The 17,361-nt window shown below is 36.9% G+C and overlaps 1 protein-coding gene across 8 annotated transcripts in view; it reads right to left on the reverse strand.

Annotated features, from left to right (window-relative positions):
• NAV2 (neuron navigator 2) overlaps positions 1-17,361 on the reverse strand; it is a 479,248-nt gene that overhangs the window by 291,285 nt on the left and 170,602 nt on the right. For all 8 annotated transcript variants that reach the window (XM_001368048.4, XM_056802030.1, XM_056802028.1 and 5 more), the window contains exon 4: positions 14,715-14,787. In XM_001368048.4, coding sequence (XP_001368085.2) covers positions 14,715-14,787 — 73 coding nt within the window. The remainder of the gene's footprint in view (positions 1-14,714; positions 14,788-17,361) is intronic.

Genomic DNA, 17,361 nt, shown 5'->3' on the forward strand with positions numbered 1-17,361 from the left:
CTCTGCATTACTTCCTGGAGGTTGTTCCAGTCTCCATGGAACTTCTCCACTTTATTATTCCTTTTAGCACAATAGTATTCCATCACCAACATATACCACAATTTGTTCAGCCATTCCCCAATTGAAGGGCATCCCCTCATTTTCCAATTTTTGGCCACCACAAAGAGCGCAGCTATGAATATTTTTGTACAAGTCTTTTTGTCCATTATCTCTTTGGGGTACAAGCCCAGCAGTGCTATGGCTGGATCAAAGGGCAGGCGGTCTTTTATCGCCCTTTGGGCATAGTTCCAACTTGCCCTCCAGAATGGTTGGATCAATTAACAACTCCACCAGCAATGAATTAATGTCCCCACTTTGCCACACCCCCTCCAGCACTCATTACTTTCCATAGCTGTCATGTTAGCCAATCTGCTAGGTGTGAGGTGATACCTCAGAGTTGTTTTGATTTGCATCTCTCTGATTATAAGAGATGTAGAGCACTTTTTCATGTGCTTATTAATAGTTTTGATTTCTTTGGCTGAGAACTGCCTGTTCATGTCCCTTGCCCATTTGTCAATTGGAGAATGGCTTGATTTTTTGTACAATTGATTCAGTTCTTTATAAATTTGAGTAATTAAACCTTTGTCAGAGGTTTTTATGAAGATTGTTTCCCAATTTGTTGCTACCCTTCTGATTTTGGTTACATTGGTTTTGTTTGTACAAAACCTTTTTAATTTGATGTAATCCAGATTATTTATTTTGCATTTTGTAACTCTTTCTAATTCTTGCTTGGTTTTGAAGTCTTTGCCTTCCCAAAGGTCTGACATGTATACTATTCTGTGTTCGCCTAATTTTCTTATAGTTTCCTTCTTTATGTTCAAGTCATTCACCCATTTTGAATTTATCTTGGTGTAGGATGTTGTAAAGATTAAAATTTAGGGGAGATGGGGAGACTGAGGCAGGTAGAAATTAGTTTCTCTCTGCAAGGAATATATATTTTTTAGAGGTTTATTAAAGGTTAAAGATTAAGAATATACAAGTAAGAAACATGTGCCTAGGCCAGAGGCCTAGACAAAATAACCTCACATCATGGAAGAGACGCCTCTGCTCCAAAAACGGAAGTCCAAAAAAAAAGCCCTTCAAAAGCCTTTGCTTAAATATCTTCTTGATCTCGGCCCAGGTGAGATTACAAGGCATTCTGGGGAAGTGGAGCAAAGGCTCATGGGGATTGTAGTCCTGTATTCGAGTCTATTTTTTACATCGTGAGGTGTTGATCTAAGCCTAATCTTTCCCACACTGTCCTCCAATTTTCCCAGCAGTTTTTATGAAATAGTGGATTTTTGTCCCAAAAGCTGGGATCTTTGGGTTTGTCATATACTGTCTTGCTGAGGTCGCTTGCCCCCAGTCTATTCCATTGATCCTCCTTTCTGTCTCTTAGCCAGTACCAAATTGTTTTGATGACCGCTGCTTTGTAATATAGTCTGAGATCTGGGACTGCAAGGTCCCCTTCCTTTGTATTTTTTTCATTATTTCCCTGGATATCCTTGATCTTTTGTTCTTCCAAATGAACTTTGTTATGTTTTTTTCTAAATCAGTAAAAAAAAAATTTGGAAGTTCCATGGGCATGGCACTAAATAGATAGATGAGTTTGGGTAGGATGGTCATTTTTATTATATTGGCTCGTCCTACCCATGAGCAGTTAATGTTCTTCCAATTGTTCAAGTCTAGTTTTAGTTGTATGGAAAGTGTTTTGTAGTTGTGTTCATATAGATCCTGTGTTTGTCTCGGGAGATAGATTCCTAAGTATTTTATTTTGTCTAAGGTAATTTTGAATGGGATTTCTCTTTCTAGTTCTTGCTGCTGAGCTGTGTTGGAATTATATAGAAATGCTGATGACGTATGTGGGTTTATTTTGGATCCTGCAACTTTGCTAAAGTTGTTGATTATTTCGATTAGCTTTTTGGTTGAATCTCTAGGATTCTTTAAGTAGACCATCATGTCATCTGCAAAAAGCGATAATTTGGTCTCCTCCTTGCCTATTTTAATGCCTTCAATTTCTTTTTCTTCTCTAATTGCTACTGCTAGTGTTTCTAATACAATGTCAAATAATAGAGGTGATAATGGGCATCCTTGTTTCACTCCTGATCTTAATGGGAATGGATTTAGTTTATTCCCATTGCAGATGATATTAGCTGATGGTTTTAGATATATACTGTTTATTATTTTTAGGAACGACCCTTCTATTCCTATGCTTTCTAGTGTTTTTAGTAGGAATGGGTGTTGTATTTTATCAAAGGCTTTTTCTGCATCTATTGAGATAATCATGTGGTTCTTGTTGGTTTGCTTGTTGATGTGGTCAATTATGTGGATAGTTTTCCTAATGTTGAACCAGCCCTGCATCCCTAGTATAAATCCTACTTGATCATGGTGGATGACTCTTCTGATCACTTGCTGGAGTCTTTTTGCTAGTATCATATTTAAGATTTTTGCATCTATATTCATTAGGGAGATTGGTCTATAATTTTCTTTCTCTGTTTTTGGCCTGCCTGGCTTTGGAATTAGTACCATGTTTGTGTCATAAAAGGAGTTTGGTAGAACTCCCTCTTTGCTTATTATGTCAAATAGTTTGTATAGTATTGGGATTAACTGTTCTCTGAATGTTTGATAGAATTCACTGGTGAATCCATCAGGCCCTGGGGATTTTTTCTTAGGAAGTTCTTTGATGGCCTGTTGGATTTCTTTTTCTGATATGGGATTATTTAAGAAAACTATTTCTTCTTCTGTTAGTCTAGGCAATTTATATTTTTGTAAATATTCATCCATATCACCTAGGCTGGTATATTTATTGCCATATAGTTGGGCAAAGTAGTTTTTAATGATTGCCTTAATTTCCTCTTCATTGGAGGTGAGATCCCCCTTTTCATCCTTGATGCTGTTAATTTGCCTTTCTTCTTTCCTTTTTTTAATTAGATTAACCAGTACTTTGTCTATTTTGCCTGTTTTTTCAAAGTACCAGCTTCTAGTCTTGTTTATTAGCTTAATAGTTCTGTCACTTTTGATTTTATTAATTTCTCCCTTAATTTTTAGGATCTCTAGTATGGTTTTCTTCTGGGGGTTTTTAATTTGTTCATTCTCAAGTTTTTTGATTTGCATTTACAATTCCTTGATCTCTGTCCTCCCTAATTTGTTAATATATGCACTCAGGGATATGAATTTTCCTCTAAGTACTGCCTTGGCTGCATCCCATAAGGTTTGAAAAGATGTTTTGCCGTTGTCATTTTCTTCAACGAAATTGTTAATTGTTTCTATGATTTCTTCTCTAACTATCCGATTTTGGAGTATCATGTTATTTAATTTCCAATTAATTTTTGATTTGGGTCTCCATGTACCCTTGCCGATCAATATTTTTATTGCCTTGTGATCCGAAAAGGCTGCAGTTATTATTTCTGCTTTTCTGCATTTGAGTGCCATGTTTCTATGACCTAGTGTATGATCTATTTTTGTGAATGTGCCATGTGGTGCTGAAAAGAAGGTGTATTCCTTTTTGTCCCTATTTATTTTTCTCCATATGTCTATTAACTCTAATTTTTCTAAGATTTCATTCACCTCTTTTACCTCTTTCTTGTTTATTTTTTGGTTTGATTTATCTAAATTTGATAGTGGTTGGTTCAAGTCTCCCACTAATATGGTTTTACTGTCTATTTCCTCCTTCAGTTCTCCTAGTTTCTCTATTAAAAATTTGGATGCTATACCATTTGGTGCATACATGTTGATTAGTGATATTTCCTCATTGTCTATACTCCCTTTTAGCAGAATATATTTACCTTCCCTATCCCTTTTGATCAGATCTATTTTTGCTTTGGCTTTATCAGATATCATGATTGCAACTCCTGCCTTCTTTCTATCAGTTGAGGCCCAAAAGGTCTTACTCCAACCTTTAATTCTAACCTTGTGAGTGTCAACCCATCTCATATTTGTTTCTTGAAGACAACATATGGTAGGGTTTTGGGTTCTAATCCAATCTGCTATTTGTCTACGTTTTATGGGTGAGTTCATCCCATTCACTTTCAAAGTTATGATTGTCATTTGTGAATTTGCTGGCATTTTGATATTTTCCCCTAGTTCTGACCTTTCTTCTTTAACTTTCTCCTTTTGAACCAGTGATTTACTTTAGGTCAGTCCCCCTAGTCCCCTCCCTTGAGATGCTTCCCTTTCTAGCCCCTCCCTTTTTATGCTTCCTTCCCCTCCCCCCTCTCCTTCCCTCCCTTTTTATACTCCCTCCTCCATCCCCCTCCTTAATTTTCCTTTCTTTCTTGCCCTAATGGATAAGATAGAATTCAGGATCCCACTGGATTAATTTGTGGTTTTCTAAGTCAATAAGGATTCATTTCTAGGTGACTTTGTCATCACTGAATTGGAGGATGTGATTTCTACTCTGTGCCTTTACATTGGTTTTTTTCCCTTGCCTGAAATGCTCTCCTTTCCCTTCTCACCTCTGCTTCCTGCCACACCCATCTTGTTCAAGAATCAGCTAAAATGTGGGACATTCCAGGTTCCTCTAGTCAAGTGAACTTTCCTCTCTGAGGTTATCTTCCTTCTACCCTGTAACTGTTGCAAGTCACCTATTTATTTATATGTTGTTTCTTCTATTAGAAGCGAAATTCTATTAAGAGTTGGCTCCTCTGCTAGACTGTAAACTCCTGGAAGGTGGAAACTGTTTTCCCATTGTTTTTTTTCCCTTTGAATCTTTGGTACTGAGCAGGGTTCCAGGCACATGTAAACACATGTAAATGTACTCTCTGATTAACCTTGGCTACATCACTGCATGACTCCAGGCCCACTTTTCTTGGGAATGAAGAGTTCAGTCTCCCTTGATCACCTCCAAGGGTTCCTTCCAGTTTTAGATGTATGATCTTATATTTTCCTTTTATTACTTGATGATGCCTTGATCTGCTATTATTATATAAGGCAAATAATTTGCTCTTTTAGGGCTTATGTTTCCTCAATTACAAAACATGATAGTCAAACTCCATCTCTAAGTTGCCTTCCAGCTCTTACATTCTAAAATGTGTCTTATCTATTCTAGATACATTACAAGTTAGATATATTTCACAAGTATAACTTCCTTGTTGCTTTAGTTTTTAGGGAGTCCCCCCCCACCAGTTTTTTTCCTTTCATAAAGTAGGAGGTAAGAGGAGAACATAGGCAATCAACAAATATTTAGTAAGCACTTACTATGTGCTAAGGATTCAAGTATGAAGAATGAGGAATGAAATTATCCCTACTAAGTGTGAATAGAATTTTTAGAATAGAATTGAGAACAGACTTCTTTCTGCCTTGATGCCTACTGGTTCTTGGCTGGGACCTTGGATTCTTCCAAGGCAAAAAGTTCTAGCAGGTCCTCTATACTCAAAAGACTTTAAAATGGACTGTTTATAAGCCATGTTGTCACTGGAGATTAGTCTAGAAAGGCTTAATACCAGATGTTTAACCATTGGCTAGGTATTGGAGATACACGATTTGGATATGAAATGCTCCCCAAAGTAGGCTGAGACTGCCATGGGGGTGGGTGTTCAGGGCTTCATTCAATCAGTATTTGGTGCCTACTATGTTCAAGGCACTCTGCTAAGGCCTCAGTACACCATTCATTCAACAAACATTACTAAGAACCTCCTGTTTTTAGTACACTGTGCCAGAGGCTGAAGAGTCAGCAAGAACCAGAACAAAACCATACCTCTGCCTTCAAAGAAATGACATTCTAACTGAGATGAAGAGTATAGTAAGCATATGGAGATAATTTTTTTTAAATGAAGATTAATGGGGCAAAGGAGAAATCCAGATCGAATGCTCAGAAAAGGGACAGGAAAGAGAAAACACTTTTAGTTGTTAGTGGTAGGAAAGAAAGGAAGAGAACTAATTCTCTAAGAAGACTTTTTAAGACTCTTAAGTTACAAAGAAAGTATTCTTCTGAACTGGAAAAGGAAGTTTCCTCACCTAGGAGTTCTCTACATCAAAGAAATCACACAGGAAGTCCCTGTTCCTATTCTGAAACTCGGTAAAGAGAGGAACTTTTGTAGGCTAGAGAAGCAAGGACTGGAGGAAAATTAATTTATGCCACAGTTTGTCTCATACATTCTATTCAAATAATCAGTTGTAGATCCTTCTTACATTTGCAGACTATATTTGTGAATGTGACCTAAGGATTGCCAGCCAACTCCATAAGGTCTCAAAAAAGGGGGGCATCCAATGTTTTCCTGACTATGATTACTAGAATTAAATAATTTTAGACCAAGAGAGGGATTTTAAAGGTTTAGTTAGATGATCAAATATTTAAAATTGAAAGAAACCAAAAAATATCATCAAAAAATCCTGCTGCACAGAGGAAGGATTGAGGGTCAGATGATGGCTAGGATTGGAACTCTGGTTCTCACACCTTAATTACTTCACCTGTACCACACAGACAAGCTTCCTCTTCTGAGGAAACTGAAGGGAAAAGAAATGCTTTTCTCAAGATCATACAGCTAGTTAGCAGCTGACAAATTCAATGGACTGTTAGAGAGGGCAGCTAGGTGATCCATTGGAGGGTTGGGTCTGGAGTAAAAAAAACTCATATCTTTGAGTTTAATCTAGCCTCATATACCTTTTTAGCTGTGTGACCCTGGGCAAGTCACTTTAGCCTATTTGACTCATGTGAAAAATGAACTGAGAAAGGAAGTGGTAAACCATTCCACTATCTTTGTCCAGAAAATCCCAGTTGGAGTCATCAAAAGTTGGACTCAATTGAAACAACTGAACAACAAAAAAGACTGTTAAGGACATGGGTTTAGAGCTTGAAAAGACCTTATCTAAATAAAATGAATGAAGGTCAGAGAAACTGAGTCACTTGCTCAAAATGATACATCTGCTAAGATGAAAAGCTAGAATATGAGCAGAGCAGAGGCTCTCTGATTCTAGAACAAAAGTTCTTTCCACTACATCATTTAATCACAATTTATACTTTACTATAATCTATTTCTTTTGGTTCCTGCTTGCCTTGCAGATTGCTTATGATCTATACATATCCTAAAAAGGACAGCTATTCAAAGTTCTCATGGAATTCTATAATAGTCAAACTGTAATCGATCTTAGAAAAATGGGATTATTAGAGCTACCCTAACCTCATTTCCATCATTTTCAAAACCCTTACCTTCTTTCTTAGAATCAATAATATGTATTGGTTCCAAGGCAGAAGAGTAGGAAGGGCTTTGCAATGGGGGTTAAGTGACTTCTACAAGGGTCATTCAGCTAAGAAGTATCTGAGACTAGATTTGAACCCAGAATCTCCCATTTCTAGGTCTGGCTCTCAATCCACTGAACCACCTGGCTGCCACTTTTATTTCCTTTTTTTTTTTTGAGAAGGTGCTCATATTGGCAGATCACAAGAAAGTACTAGACATTGAACAGGATGGTCCAAAAGCTTAAGACCACACTTGGATTTTTGGGCCATTCTATAAGTAAAAGTCCATATTTTTAAGGAGTGGAGCCTCTTTACCATAGTACTTCTCTGCTCTTTGATGGCCTGGTTGAGAGAGGAGAATCAAAGGATAGTATAGCTAGAGTTGGAAGGGACCTCAGAGTCTATCTAATTCAACCCCCTCATTTTTCATGAGGAAATCAGGGAGATTAGTCAACTTGCCCAAAGGGTCAGTCACATGGGTAATAGCAGAGATGGGCTTTAGACCCAGTTCCCGACTCCTAAACCAATTCCTTTGCCATCACAGCACAGAAGCTGACCACATGTTGATCTCAGAAATGGAATCCATCTGGCCCCATGTTCTATATCCTTTGCTACATACTACCCGAGCTGTGTTATTTGGGTCTAGATGTCCTAGAAGACAAGTTGGCACATGACCTCGAGTCATTTGCAATGCTTACGAGACAGATGTAAACATGTTTATCTCTTTGGAAGCTTTAGTCACTGGAAAAGGGCGGAGGTGTATGTATCTTTAGAAGTTTCTAAAAGCTGATCTGTTAGTTTCATCTTAGGTGAGGAATAGGAGAACTCCCCAAACAAAACAAATGCAACAGGATATAATACATTTTTTTAAACCCACAAAATCCTGTAACTCTTCTCTCACTTTCATGTGATAGCTAAAAAATACAAGGGAAAAAGTAAATTATAAGAATATAAATAACCCTCATCCTGCCCATCCAATAGTGTTTTCCCAAATACTACGATCCAATGTAAAAAAAATTTTAGGAAGATTCTAGATTTAGAGCTGATAGGAAGCACAGAAGACATTTCATCCAAACACTTCACTTTACCGAAGAAGAAACTGAGACTAAATGACTTGCCTAGGGTCACACAGAAAATAACTGTGCTGGAATTTGAACTCAGATCCTCTAGTAAATCTAGGACCTGTTCTAAATCACCTCTACTTCTAAATTTAAGAATAAATACACAGTCTATTCTCTGGTCGCATATATAAAAATGGATTAATTTGCATTCATATCTCTCTCTCTATACATATATAAACAGATATGCAAAGATAAATTATATTTTACTATTTATTTCTCTATGTATATATATATATAAAGACAAGTTATCTTTTACTTATTTATCTCTCATATACATATATACACATAAATTATCTTTTACTTATCAATGTGTAAATAGACCGACAGACAGGGAGAGGGAGAGGGAGAGGGGGAGAGAGAGAGAGAGAGAGAGAGAGAGAGAGAGAGAGAGAGAGAGAGAGAGAGAGAGAGAGAGAGAGAGAGAGAGAGAGAGAAAGAGGGGGATGTGGAATGAAAAAGCAGAATGCTTTGGTTCACAACGTGATTGCTAGTTTCTAGCAATGTCATCCTAAACAGGGAAGACCTCACAAAATTTCTAAGTCTTTGGAAAATGAAGATGAAAATGAAAAAAAAATTTAAATTTAAAATTTAAAAATTGAAAGTCTTTAGAGGTTGTTTAGGCAACTAAAAGCTGAAGAAGAATCCTCTTTACATTATCCCCAGCACGTAGTTTTTCAATTGAAGTCATTATGTGGTAGGAAATTTACCACCTCCCAGTTTACTTTATCAAACTTTTGTACAGTTTTAATTGTTAGGAGATTTTTCTTTATGTCAGGCCAAAAGCAGCTTCTTTTCATGTTCTCCACATTGCTCACATTTCTGTTCCCTGGGGCCAAGCAGAAAGGAATCACTCAGAATTACAGAAGGGAAAGAGATAGGAGGAATTTTTGACATGTAGAAAACCATTTAAATGGTCCTCCAACCTCTACATGAAGGCCTCCAGTAAAAGGAAATCAATCCCTTAACTTTCCAAAGCAGTCCATTACATTTTGGATAACTGTAATTGTTCAGAAGTCTTTCCTTCAGTGGAATTGCATGTTGACTATGGGACGGGGGTGAAAGGAGGGGAGGGAAAGAACATGAATCATGGAATCCTGAAAATTTTTCTTAATTAATCAATTAAATAAAATTTTTTAAAAAGTCTTTCCTTAACCCAAGCCTAAATCAGTGTCTATAAACACTGACCCTCTCTGTCTGGTTTTACCTTCTGGGGCATCAGACATAAGTCTAAACTCATGATTGTAAGACAACCATTCAATGCTCAAGAGCAATGATCTCTTCTTCTTTAGGTTAAATATTCAACCTTCAATAAATCCTCCCATTGTATAATCTTGAAGCCCATCACCATTCTAATTAGTCTTCAGCTTATTTATATCATTTCCAAAATGAAAGAGGTGATCAACAGACATTTTAGAAGCACCTACTAGGTGCCAAGCATTATGTTGGGCACCAGGGATATAATTATTTTTAAAAAAATGAATCAATTTTTGCTAAAAAGGAGCTAATATTTTAATATTGATATATAATTTGTAAATATGCTTTAACAAAAACAAATAAAATTGAACATGCTACCTTGATTATTGTTTTGACCAGGTAAGAATTCGATAGGACTATCATGTCCTAAGTCTTAGATATTAGGTCTTTTAATGCCATCCTATTAGATATTTTGGCTACCATATCATACTGATGACTCATGCTGAGGTTTCAGTCCCCTAAAAGCTACAGATGTTTTTCAGATAATTTCTATTATTTTTTTATTTAGGTGAAGCTCCTCCATTCTGTACTTGGGAGTTTCATCTTTTTGAACCTAAGCTTAGGACTTCATATTTATTCTTATAAAATTTCATCTTAATTAGTTTAGAACAATATTCTAGCATACCAATACCATCTAAGATTTTGATTGTTATGCATGTTATCTATCCCTTCTACATCTGGATTATGTGAAGTGTGATAAATATACCATTTATGATTTTATGCAAATCATAGATAAAAATATTAGACAGCACAAGGCCAAGCACAGATAATCAGAAATACTCTACAATGGATTCCCTTTCAAATTAACACTGGATCCTCAAATATTTTTCTATGGGTTTGTATGTTCAACAATCCATTTCTTCACTTATTCCATAAGAATAGTATAAAACTTGTGAAATGCTATACTAAAATCTATCTTTGATATTTCCCTGATCTGCCCATCTAGTAGGCCTATCAGAAAAAAAGGAGCAAGGTTGATCTGGCAAGGCTAGGAAGAAGTTCACCTGGAAAAAGAAAATCTGAGAGTCATATAAGCTCAATATGAATGAACAGGGCAACATGGCAGTCAAGAAATTTAATGTTATCCTGGGCTCTGTTATAAAGCATAACTTTCATAAATTAGGAGGCAGCACCTGGACTTTGTTAGACCACATAAGGAATATTATAGTCAGTTCTTCAGAATGCCTTTTCAGAGAGATGGAGATTAGGTGGGGAATGTCCATGGGAAAACTACTAGGATAGGTGAAGTGTCCCAAGTTCATATTATAAGAGGATCAGCTAAAAGAAAGGGAAAAATTGGGGGGAGGGATGATCATTTCCTTCAAGAAGATGAAGGGCTCTCTAATGGAAGAAGGAATAGACTGGTGTCTGGCATTCAAAGTTGGAACTAGAAGAAATGCTATAAAATTTTAGAGGCAAATTTAGGCATGGTTGAAGTGAGAGAAACCCCCAACAATCCTAATATTTGGGGTAATCCAGAAGTATCACGAGCTACTTTTGGGATACAAAATACAAAATGAGAAGATTCCCTCTCATCTGAGGTCCTAAAGCAAAGGCTAAATGGAAAACTTGTCCAGGTACTAGGTCACATGTTAGGTAATGACCATCTTACACTGGATTGTCACTGTAGTCTCTTCCATTTCTAAAATTCTTTGCTTTCATGACTTGCTTTTGATGAAACCATGCTAGTTCCTTCACAACCACTTTTTTTTGGTAGCTCCTCATTAGCCAGCCCTTTAAGTCCTAGAATTTTGTCAGGAATGAACACAAAGCTAATTGACACAGAGTTGATAGTCTATTCTCTTAAAAAAATAGGTCAACATGAACCCTTCTTTAGGCTTGCAACAATTAAATCTTAATTAATAAATGGTTATCTGAAGGGCAGGTAGGTGGCTCAGTGGATTGAGATTGTGAGAATTTATTTTTAATATACTATATTAATTCATATATATTAGAGAGAATTACTGTGTATTCCTCTGTTTGGCATCTGGGTCAGAGATATCATTCATTTTGCTGCTTTTTGTTTTTTTTTGTCCTTTGGAATCCCAAGGAATGTCTTCCTTTTTAATAGAATTTGCTTAATAACTGAAGGGGACAAGGACCCTTTTTCTGTGTATGTGTTTTCTATAGTCTAGATATGGTGAAGGATGGATAGAATGATGGATCACCTCTTAATTAGTTACCACCAATTAAAAATGTCTTGGGATGGTCAAGGGAGGGCTGAATAATGAGCTGCTAAATGTCTATTTATTAGACTGCCTGAGGCAGCTCCTGTCATCCCTGGTCATGAAAGACAACCATAGACTTTCCCCCCCTATTATCAGTTTTCATGCTATCCTAATCAATAAACTTGATATAATCAAAAAACATATTCTTACCCAAAAATCAGTCTCTCTTGAGATATTTTCATTGTAACAGGGACAGGTATAAAGGCAGCAGATCCTGGGTTCAAATTTGGCCTCAGACACTTTCTAGCTATGTAACCCTGGGCAAGTCACTTAACTCCCATTGCTTAGACCTAACTGTTCTTCTAACTTGGAACTAATCCATAGTATCAATTCTTAGATGGAAAATAAGGATTTTTACAAAATTATGATTAGATTTGAAATGAGTTTTAGCTTGTCAATATATTTCTTAAAATGCGGTGCCCAAAAGTGAAGATGTGTTATTTCTAGAGCATAGTACAATGGGATCATACAACTTTTAGGACACTATGCCTTGATTAATAAAGTCTGGAATATCAGTAGTTTTATTTGTTCCCATGTCACTCAACAGCAACGTAGGCTGTGCTTGCCATCCACTGATGAAACTGAACCTCAGATCACTTATAAACTAACTTTAGCCTAGCCATGGTTGTCCATTTCCAAACTTCAAGAGTTAATTTTTTTAAACTCAGTTTCCTTATCTGTGAAACAAAGGGCTTGAATTATAAGATCTCTGAGCATGTTAGGAATCAAAAATGAAAGCATCTGTCTCATAGTTATTCTTGGTAAGTAACTTTTTATTGGTCAACACTTTATATGATTGTTGGGTCTTTCCTGATTAGGAATGTCACAGATATAAGAATTCCTACCAGTAAAAGTAATGGATCATACTTACAATTAGGTATAATCTATCATAACCTTTTTCCTTATGTATTAAGAGTTTTCTCCAAGCTAAATAATAACCATTTGTAGTCTCTTACTTGCCTATTTAAGTTCAATAGTATTTCCCACTCCCTGTAACTTTTACGAGAAGACTTACGGACCAATTTCTCCCCACCAACCTTCCTTCCCTTCTCTCACCCCCAAGCCTCCTTTATTCTAAGATAGCAATCACTTCTCTTTAAGGTCATCATTAGACTAATTTGTGAGCAAGAGGTTTCCCATACAGATAATAGCCATCTGAGTCTAGTACCTAAGGTGTTGAATGTATGTCAGGGAGAGCTGTCCAAAAGACTGATCAACAATTAGGAAAGACCATCCATGATCTGACACTTGGACTCTGATCGATTAGCACTTCCCAAGCCATCAAGGCCAGAAGGAAAAAAAAGAGAATTTTTTAAACATGTAAGTTATGCTAGAAAGAAAATTTTCTCTCTGTTCAAGAAAAATCTTGATCAAAGTGCTGCTGAAGATTCTCTGCTCCTTGCCCTCCTGAATTGTGGGAGCTCATTTTAGGTGTAGACATATGAAACCTGACTATTATAGATACTGTAGTAACATTATAGGCAGTTGTGTTACAGCCCACTTTTCTAATGTTTTCAATAAAATCCACTTGGATAGGCTAGTTTTGATTTGGGGCTCTGCTTTCACTGGCCTAATCTTAATGCTTAGCTCATAACCATCCAATTAGAGAGCATTTACTGCTAAATGCAAAGGAAAGAGCAGGAAATGATCACCTCTTAAGCCTCTGAAATTAGCCCCTCAAACCCAGGACAATGATAAATCACTCTGAGTCACTTTGAAGAGAATATGCTGACAATAAACCTCCTCTTTCTACCCCAAGCTTTAACGAAACATCTGCTTTTAGCAGGAGGAAATAATATGTTACTCTGAAAGGGAATTTTCATTTCCTCTACTCTCCCCTTACATACACATGTCCCACACATGCCAATTGGTCTCATCAACCAGTTTAGAAGAGCATCGAACACATCATGATAGGAAAGCAAGGAAGGAAGTATTTCCCAACAGGATTTTGCAATGTTTGCAAACTTACCAGCAATATATTCCATTCAACTATTTCCGTCTACTGATCCCTTTCTACCCCACTCTTTATGATCCAGAGAAGATGCTGACACATCTTTTCAGGAAGGCACCTTCCTAAGAAAAGGCATAATCACCTGAATTCCAAATCATATAACCTGTTTGGGGAAAACTAGAGGCAGGTGTGACATAATGAGTTTGGGGAGTTGACGGTGGCCTAGGGCAGCTTCAGAAACTGGCAGCTGCTTGTATTTATAAACACAAGAGAAAGGGAAGGCTTCCACAGCTATCTGGTTCAGATAAGGTAAAAATTCTGGCCATTCATCCCTCACCCAGTAACTAATTTAACCATGAGCCATTAGCTTACACTAATATACTAATTAGCCAGCTGATTTAGGTTAATTAAAAACTAATCAAGATTAAAAAAAATGTTGCATCTCATTAAGATAACAGGCACCATTTTAAAAAGGCCAAATAAAACCATTTTCCTAGTGGAAGGGAAGGTTTCGAGAGGGTCATTTCTCCATTTCCCTGAGAGTTGTAAGGCTCTGGATTTATTCTGTAGTAGGTAACTAATCTCATAATTTGTAGAATCTGTAAATAACAAGTGAACATAGTAGAAATAGTTGAGCAAAAAGATATAGGTGCACCATTCCCAAACATTAATCCTAAATCAATGATCCCATAATTCTACAAATGACTTCCTGCTCAGCCTGTTTTGCCAGGAATCTACAACTTTCCTGGGATGGTTGATGCTGCTTTCATTCTAGCAGTGATTTTTGTGTTTTTGTTTTTAAGTTAACTTCATCAGAATTTAGGTACACATTTCTCTATTGTGCTACTAGCCCATCCTGAAGGAAAATAAAAATTAGGAGAGCCAAAGGAATAATTCTATCACCACCATCTTCAATGGATATCCAATCAATAAAAGGATTTTTAATAAGGGCAGCTCTGACTCACCTTCTGCAGACAGACCCTGTATGTTTATTCCCTTAGCTGCCAGGAAATTCAGGCACGCATCTATGTTTTCAATCTAGAGGGAAAAAAAACAACAACAGAGAATAGATATTCAATAAAACTTTGCCTTCCTCCAGTACCACTTCTTCTTATATTACGCCCAGAACTTCACATCTAAGAGACCTTTGTGCACTAGTTTTAGTTTGTAACAAGGAAAGCATATAAATAATAAGCCCAAAACTCTCTCCTAATTGATAGATGTGGGTCAGTAATTCTCCTTTGTTTCTGCTTTCATAGGAAAAGGTTACTTAACATCCCAGTCACTGGGCTCCCAAAGTATCAACCCTGCCTCTCTTCAGGCTGCCAAAAATAACCAGTTTGGAATTGGCAATCTTGCATTGATCATTGTCTCCAGTATGGTCCTGAAAACGTGCTAGGTTGCCAAATTAGCTGGAGGTGAGGAAAGATTAGTCCACTAGCCTGTGTTGGCAGAAATTTCTAGCCACTGAGACAGGCAGTGAAATGTAAAAATGGTAACTTGAGGTTCCAGCTGGTATCTAGGCAATGTTTACTCACAAAATTCCCAGAATAGTAGGCATTGCAGATGACTGGAGAGGGCTGCAATTTCTCATTACCATCTGTCATTATGCTCTCCTTGTCAAGTAGGAACCCACCAGCAAAGGGGCAGGGGCCTCTCAGATGTTCTCAAATCATGGGAGTGCTGATGTCATGGCTAAAGTTCAAACAAATGCTAATGGACAGCAGCAGGGAAGAATAATTGGCACATTCATGAATAAAGGTCTTGTTTATACTTCAATTATCAAGATTTTATTATTATTATTGTTGTTGTTGTTATAAAGAAAGAAGCATCTACCTGAGGTATGGCCCCAGGATGCAGTGGAAAGAGGACCTGCCTTCAAACCTTGGCTTGACCACTTGCTAGCTATGAGACCTTGGGCAAGTCTCTTAACATCTTTGAGGTTCTTTATCTTTGAATGGAGATAATGTCACTAGAATTATGTCTTTCACAGAGCTATATAGAGTATTCTTGAAACAATGTGTGGTAAAGTGTGTTGTAAGCCATGCAACTAAGAGATGTTGAGTAAAGCCATTGGAAGTCCAAAGTAAATGATCATTTCATTGTTTGCAATAACATGCTCCAATTTTCACAAACAGACTCAATCACAATTTTCCTGAACCAGCAATCAATTCATACAGTTTCTTATTAACTAAGGAATTTACCTTTGATAAAGAAATGTCAGAAATTTCCTGAGGCAATTTCTAATTGTCCTTCTCTGTTACAGGTAGTGTGAGTTTTCTACATTTCTACCCTTCTTTCTCTGAACTAGGTGTAGATAGACAAGGCAGAATCAACACTTGGCTGCTTTCATATCCTGTAAGTAATTTTGCTTCTATTTGGATAGCAAAACAGCAATTTAAATTGCTTTCAATTGATGGGCAGCAATAGGTACAGCTGGCTTGACACATGGCCAGAAAGACCTAAGTTCTAGTCTTACCTCTGATACATATGGCTGTATGACTCTGGGAATTCACTTGACCCCTCAGTGCCTTGGGCATTGATTTCTCTAATACAATAACTTGCAGAGAAGGTGCTGACCTGTATCAGGACAGTGAATCCCCTCTATCAATGAAGTCACAGGTTCAGTCTGATTTCCATCCATCAGCTGATTGTAGAACTCAATAAATCCTTATTTCCATTTCCAAAAGGCTCAAGTCATGGCATTTCTATGCCTTTATACTTAGTATATGATCCTGATGACACAGTGGACACTCCTAACTGCTTCTACTTCTGACACACCTTAGGTGAACCCTTGTTATAGGTACATCATCTTCTTGAGAAGAGGTAGAAATTAGTGAAATACAAAAAAATGTTAGAAATGTTAGAATGTTAGAAAGAAAACCATCCCAACTCTTTACTCCCTTTTGCAATTTTTTCATCCCTCTTTCTCTCTATGCTCCCCTCCCCCACTGAAATGATGAAGTATTTACTAAAATTTTAATTTTAACTCTCCTGCATGGTAAGGAAGAGAGGTAAGGTGATGAGGAAGAATGAGAAGGGATAAGAAAAGACTCTTAAAGAGTGTTCTGGAGTAATCTTCCACCATGAGAGTAAGAAAAAAAATTAGAAGAGAACTCATCTAGAAAATAAGCAGAATTTCTACTTTGTTCCAACTCCATGTCAAGCTCTATAAACAGATAAACAAAAAGGGATGACTGTAAAGATTGGGTTCATACTTCTGGTCCTGAAGTCTGAGAATCTTAAAATGCTGCTGTCAAACCAAGTTTCAGAGAAATGTGGAAAGACAGAGGAAGTGATGTGGAGTGAAATGAACAGAACCAGAAAAAATTCTATAACATATCAATAACACTTGTTAAACTTGTTCATTGTTATGATGAATAAATTTGAAAGACTTGACAATTCTGATCAATGCAATGACCAGTCATGATTCCAGAGGGACAATGATGAAGAATGCTACCCACTTCCTGACAGAGAGGGAATGTACTAAATACACAGAATGAGACATACATTTTTGGACGTAAGTTAATATGGCTATGGTTTTTGCCTACCATGTATATATTTTTTTAATCCTCACCTTGTATGTTAGAATCAATATTGTGTATTGGTTTC

This window comes from Monodelphis domestica, chromosome 6 (assembly GCF_027887165.1).
Source record: "Monodelphis domestica isolate mMonDom1 chromosome 6, mMonDom1.pri, whole genome shotgun sequence".
Lineage (NCBI taxonomy): Eukaryota > Metazoa > Chordata > Mammalia > Didelphimorphia > Didelphidae > Monodelphis > Monodelphis domestica.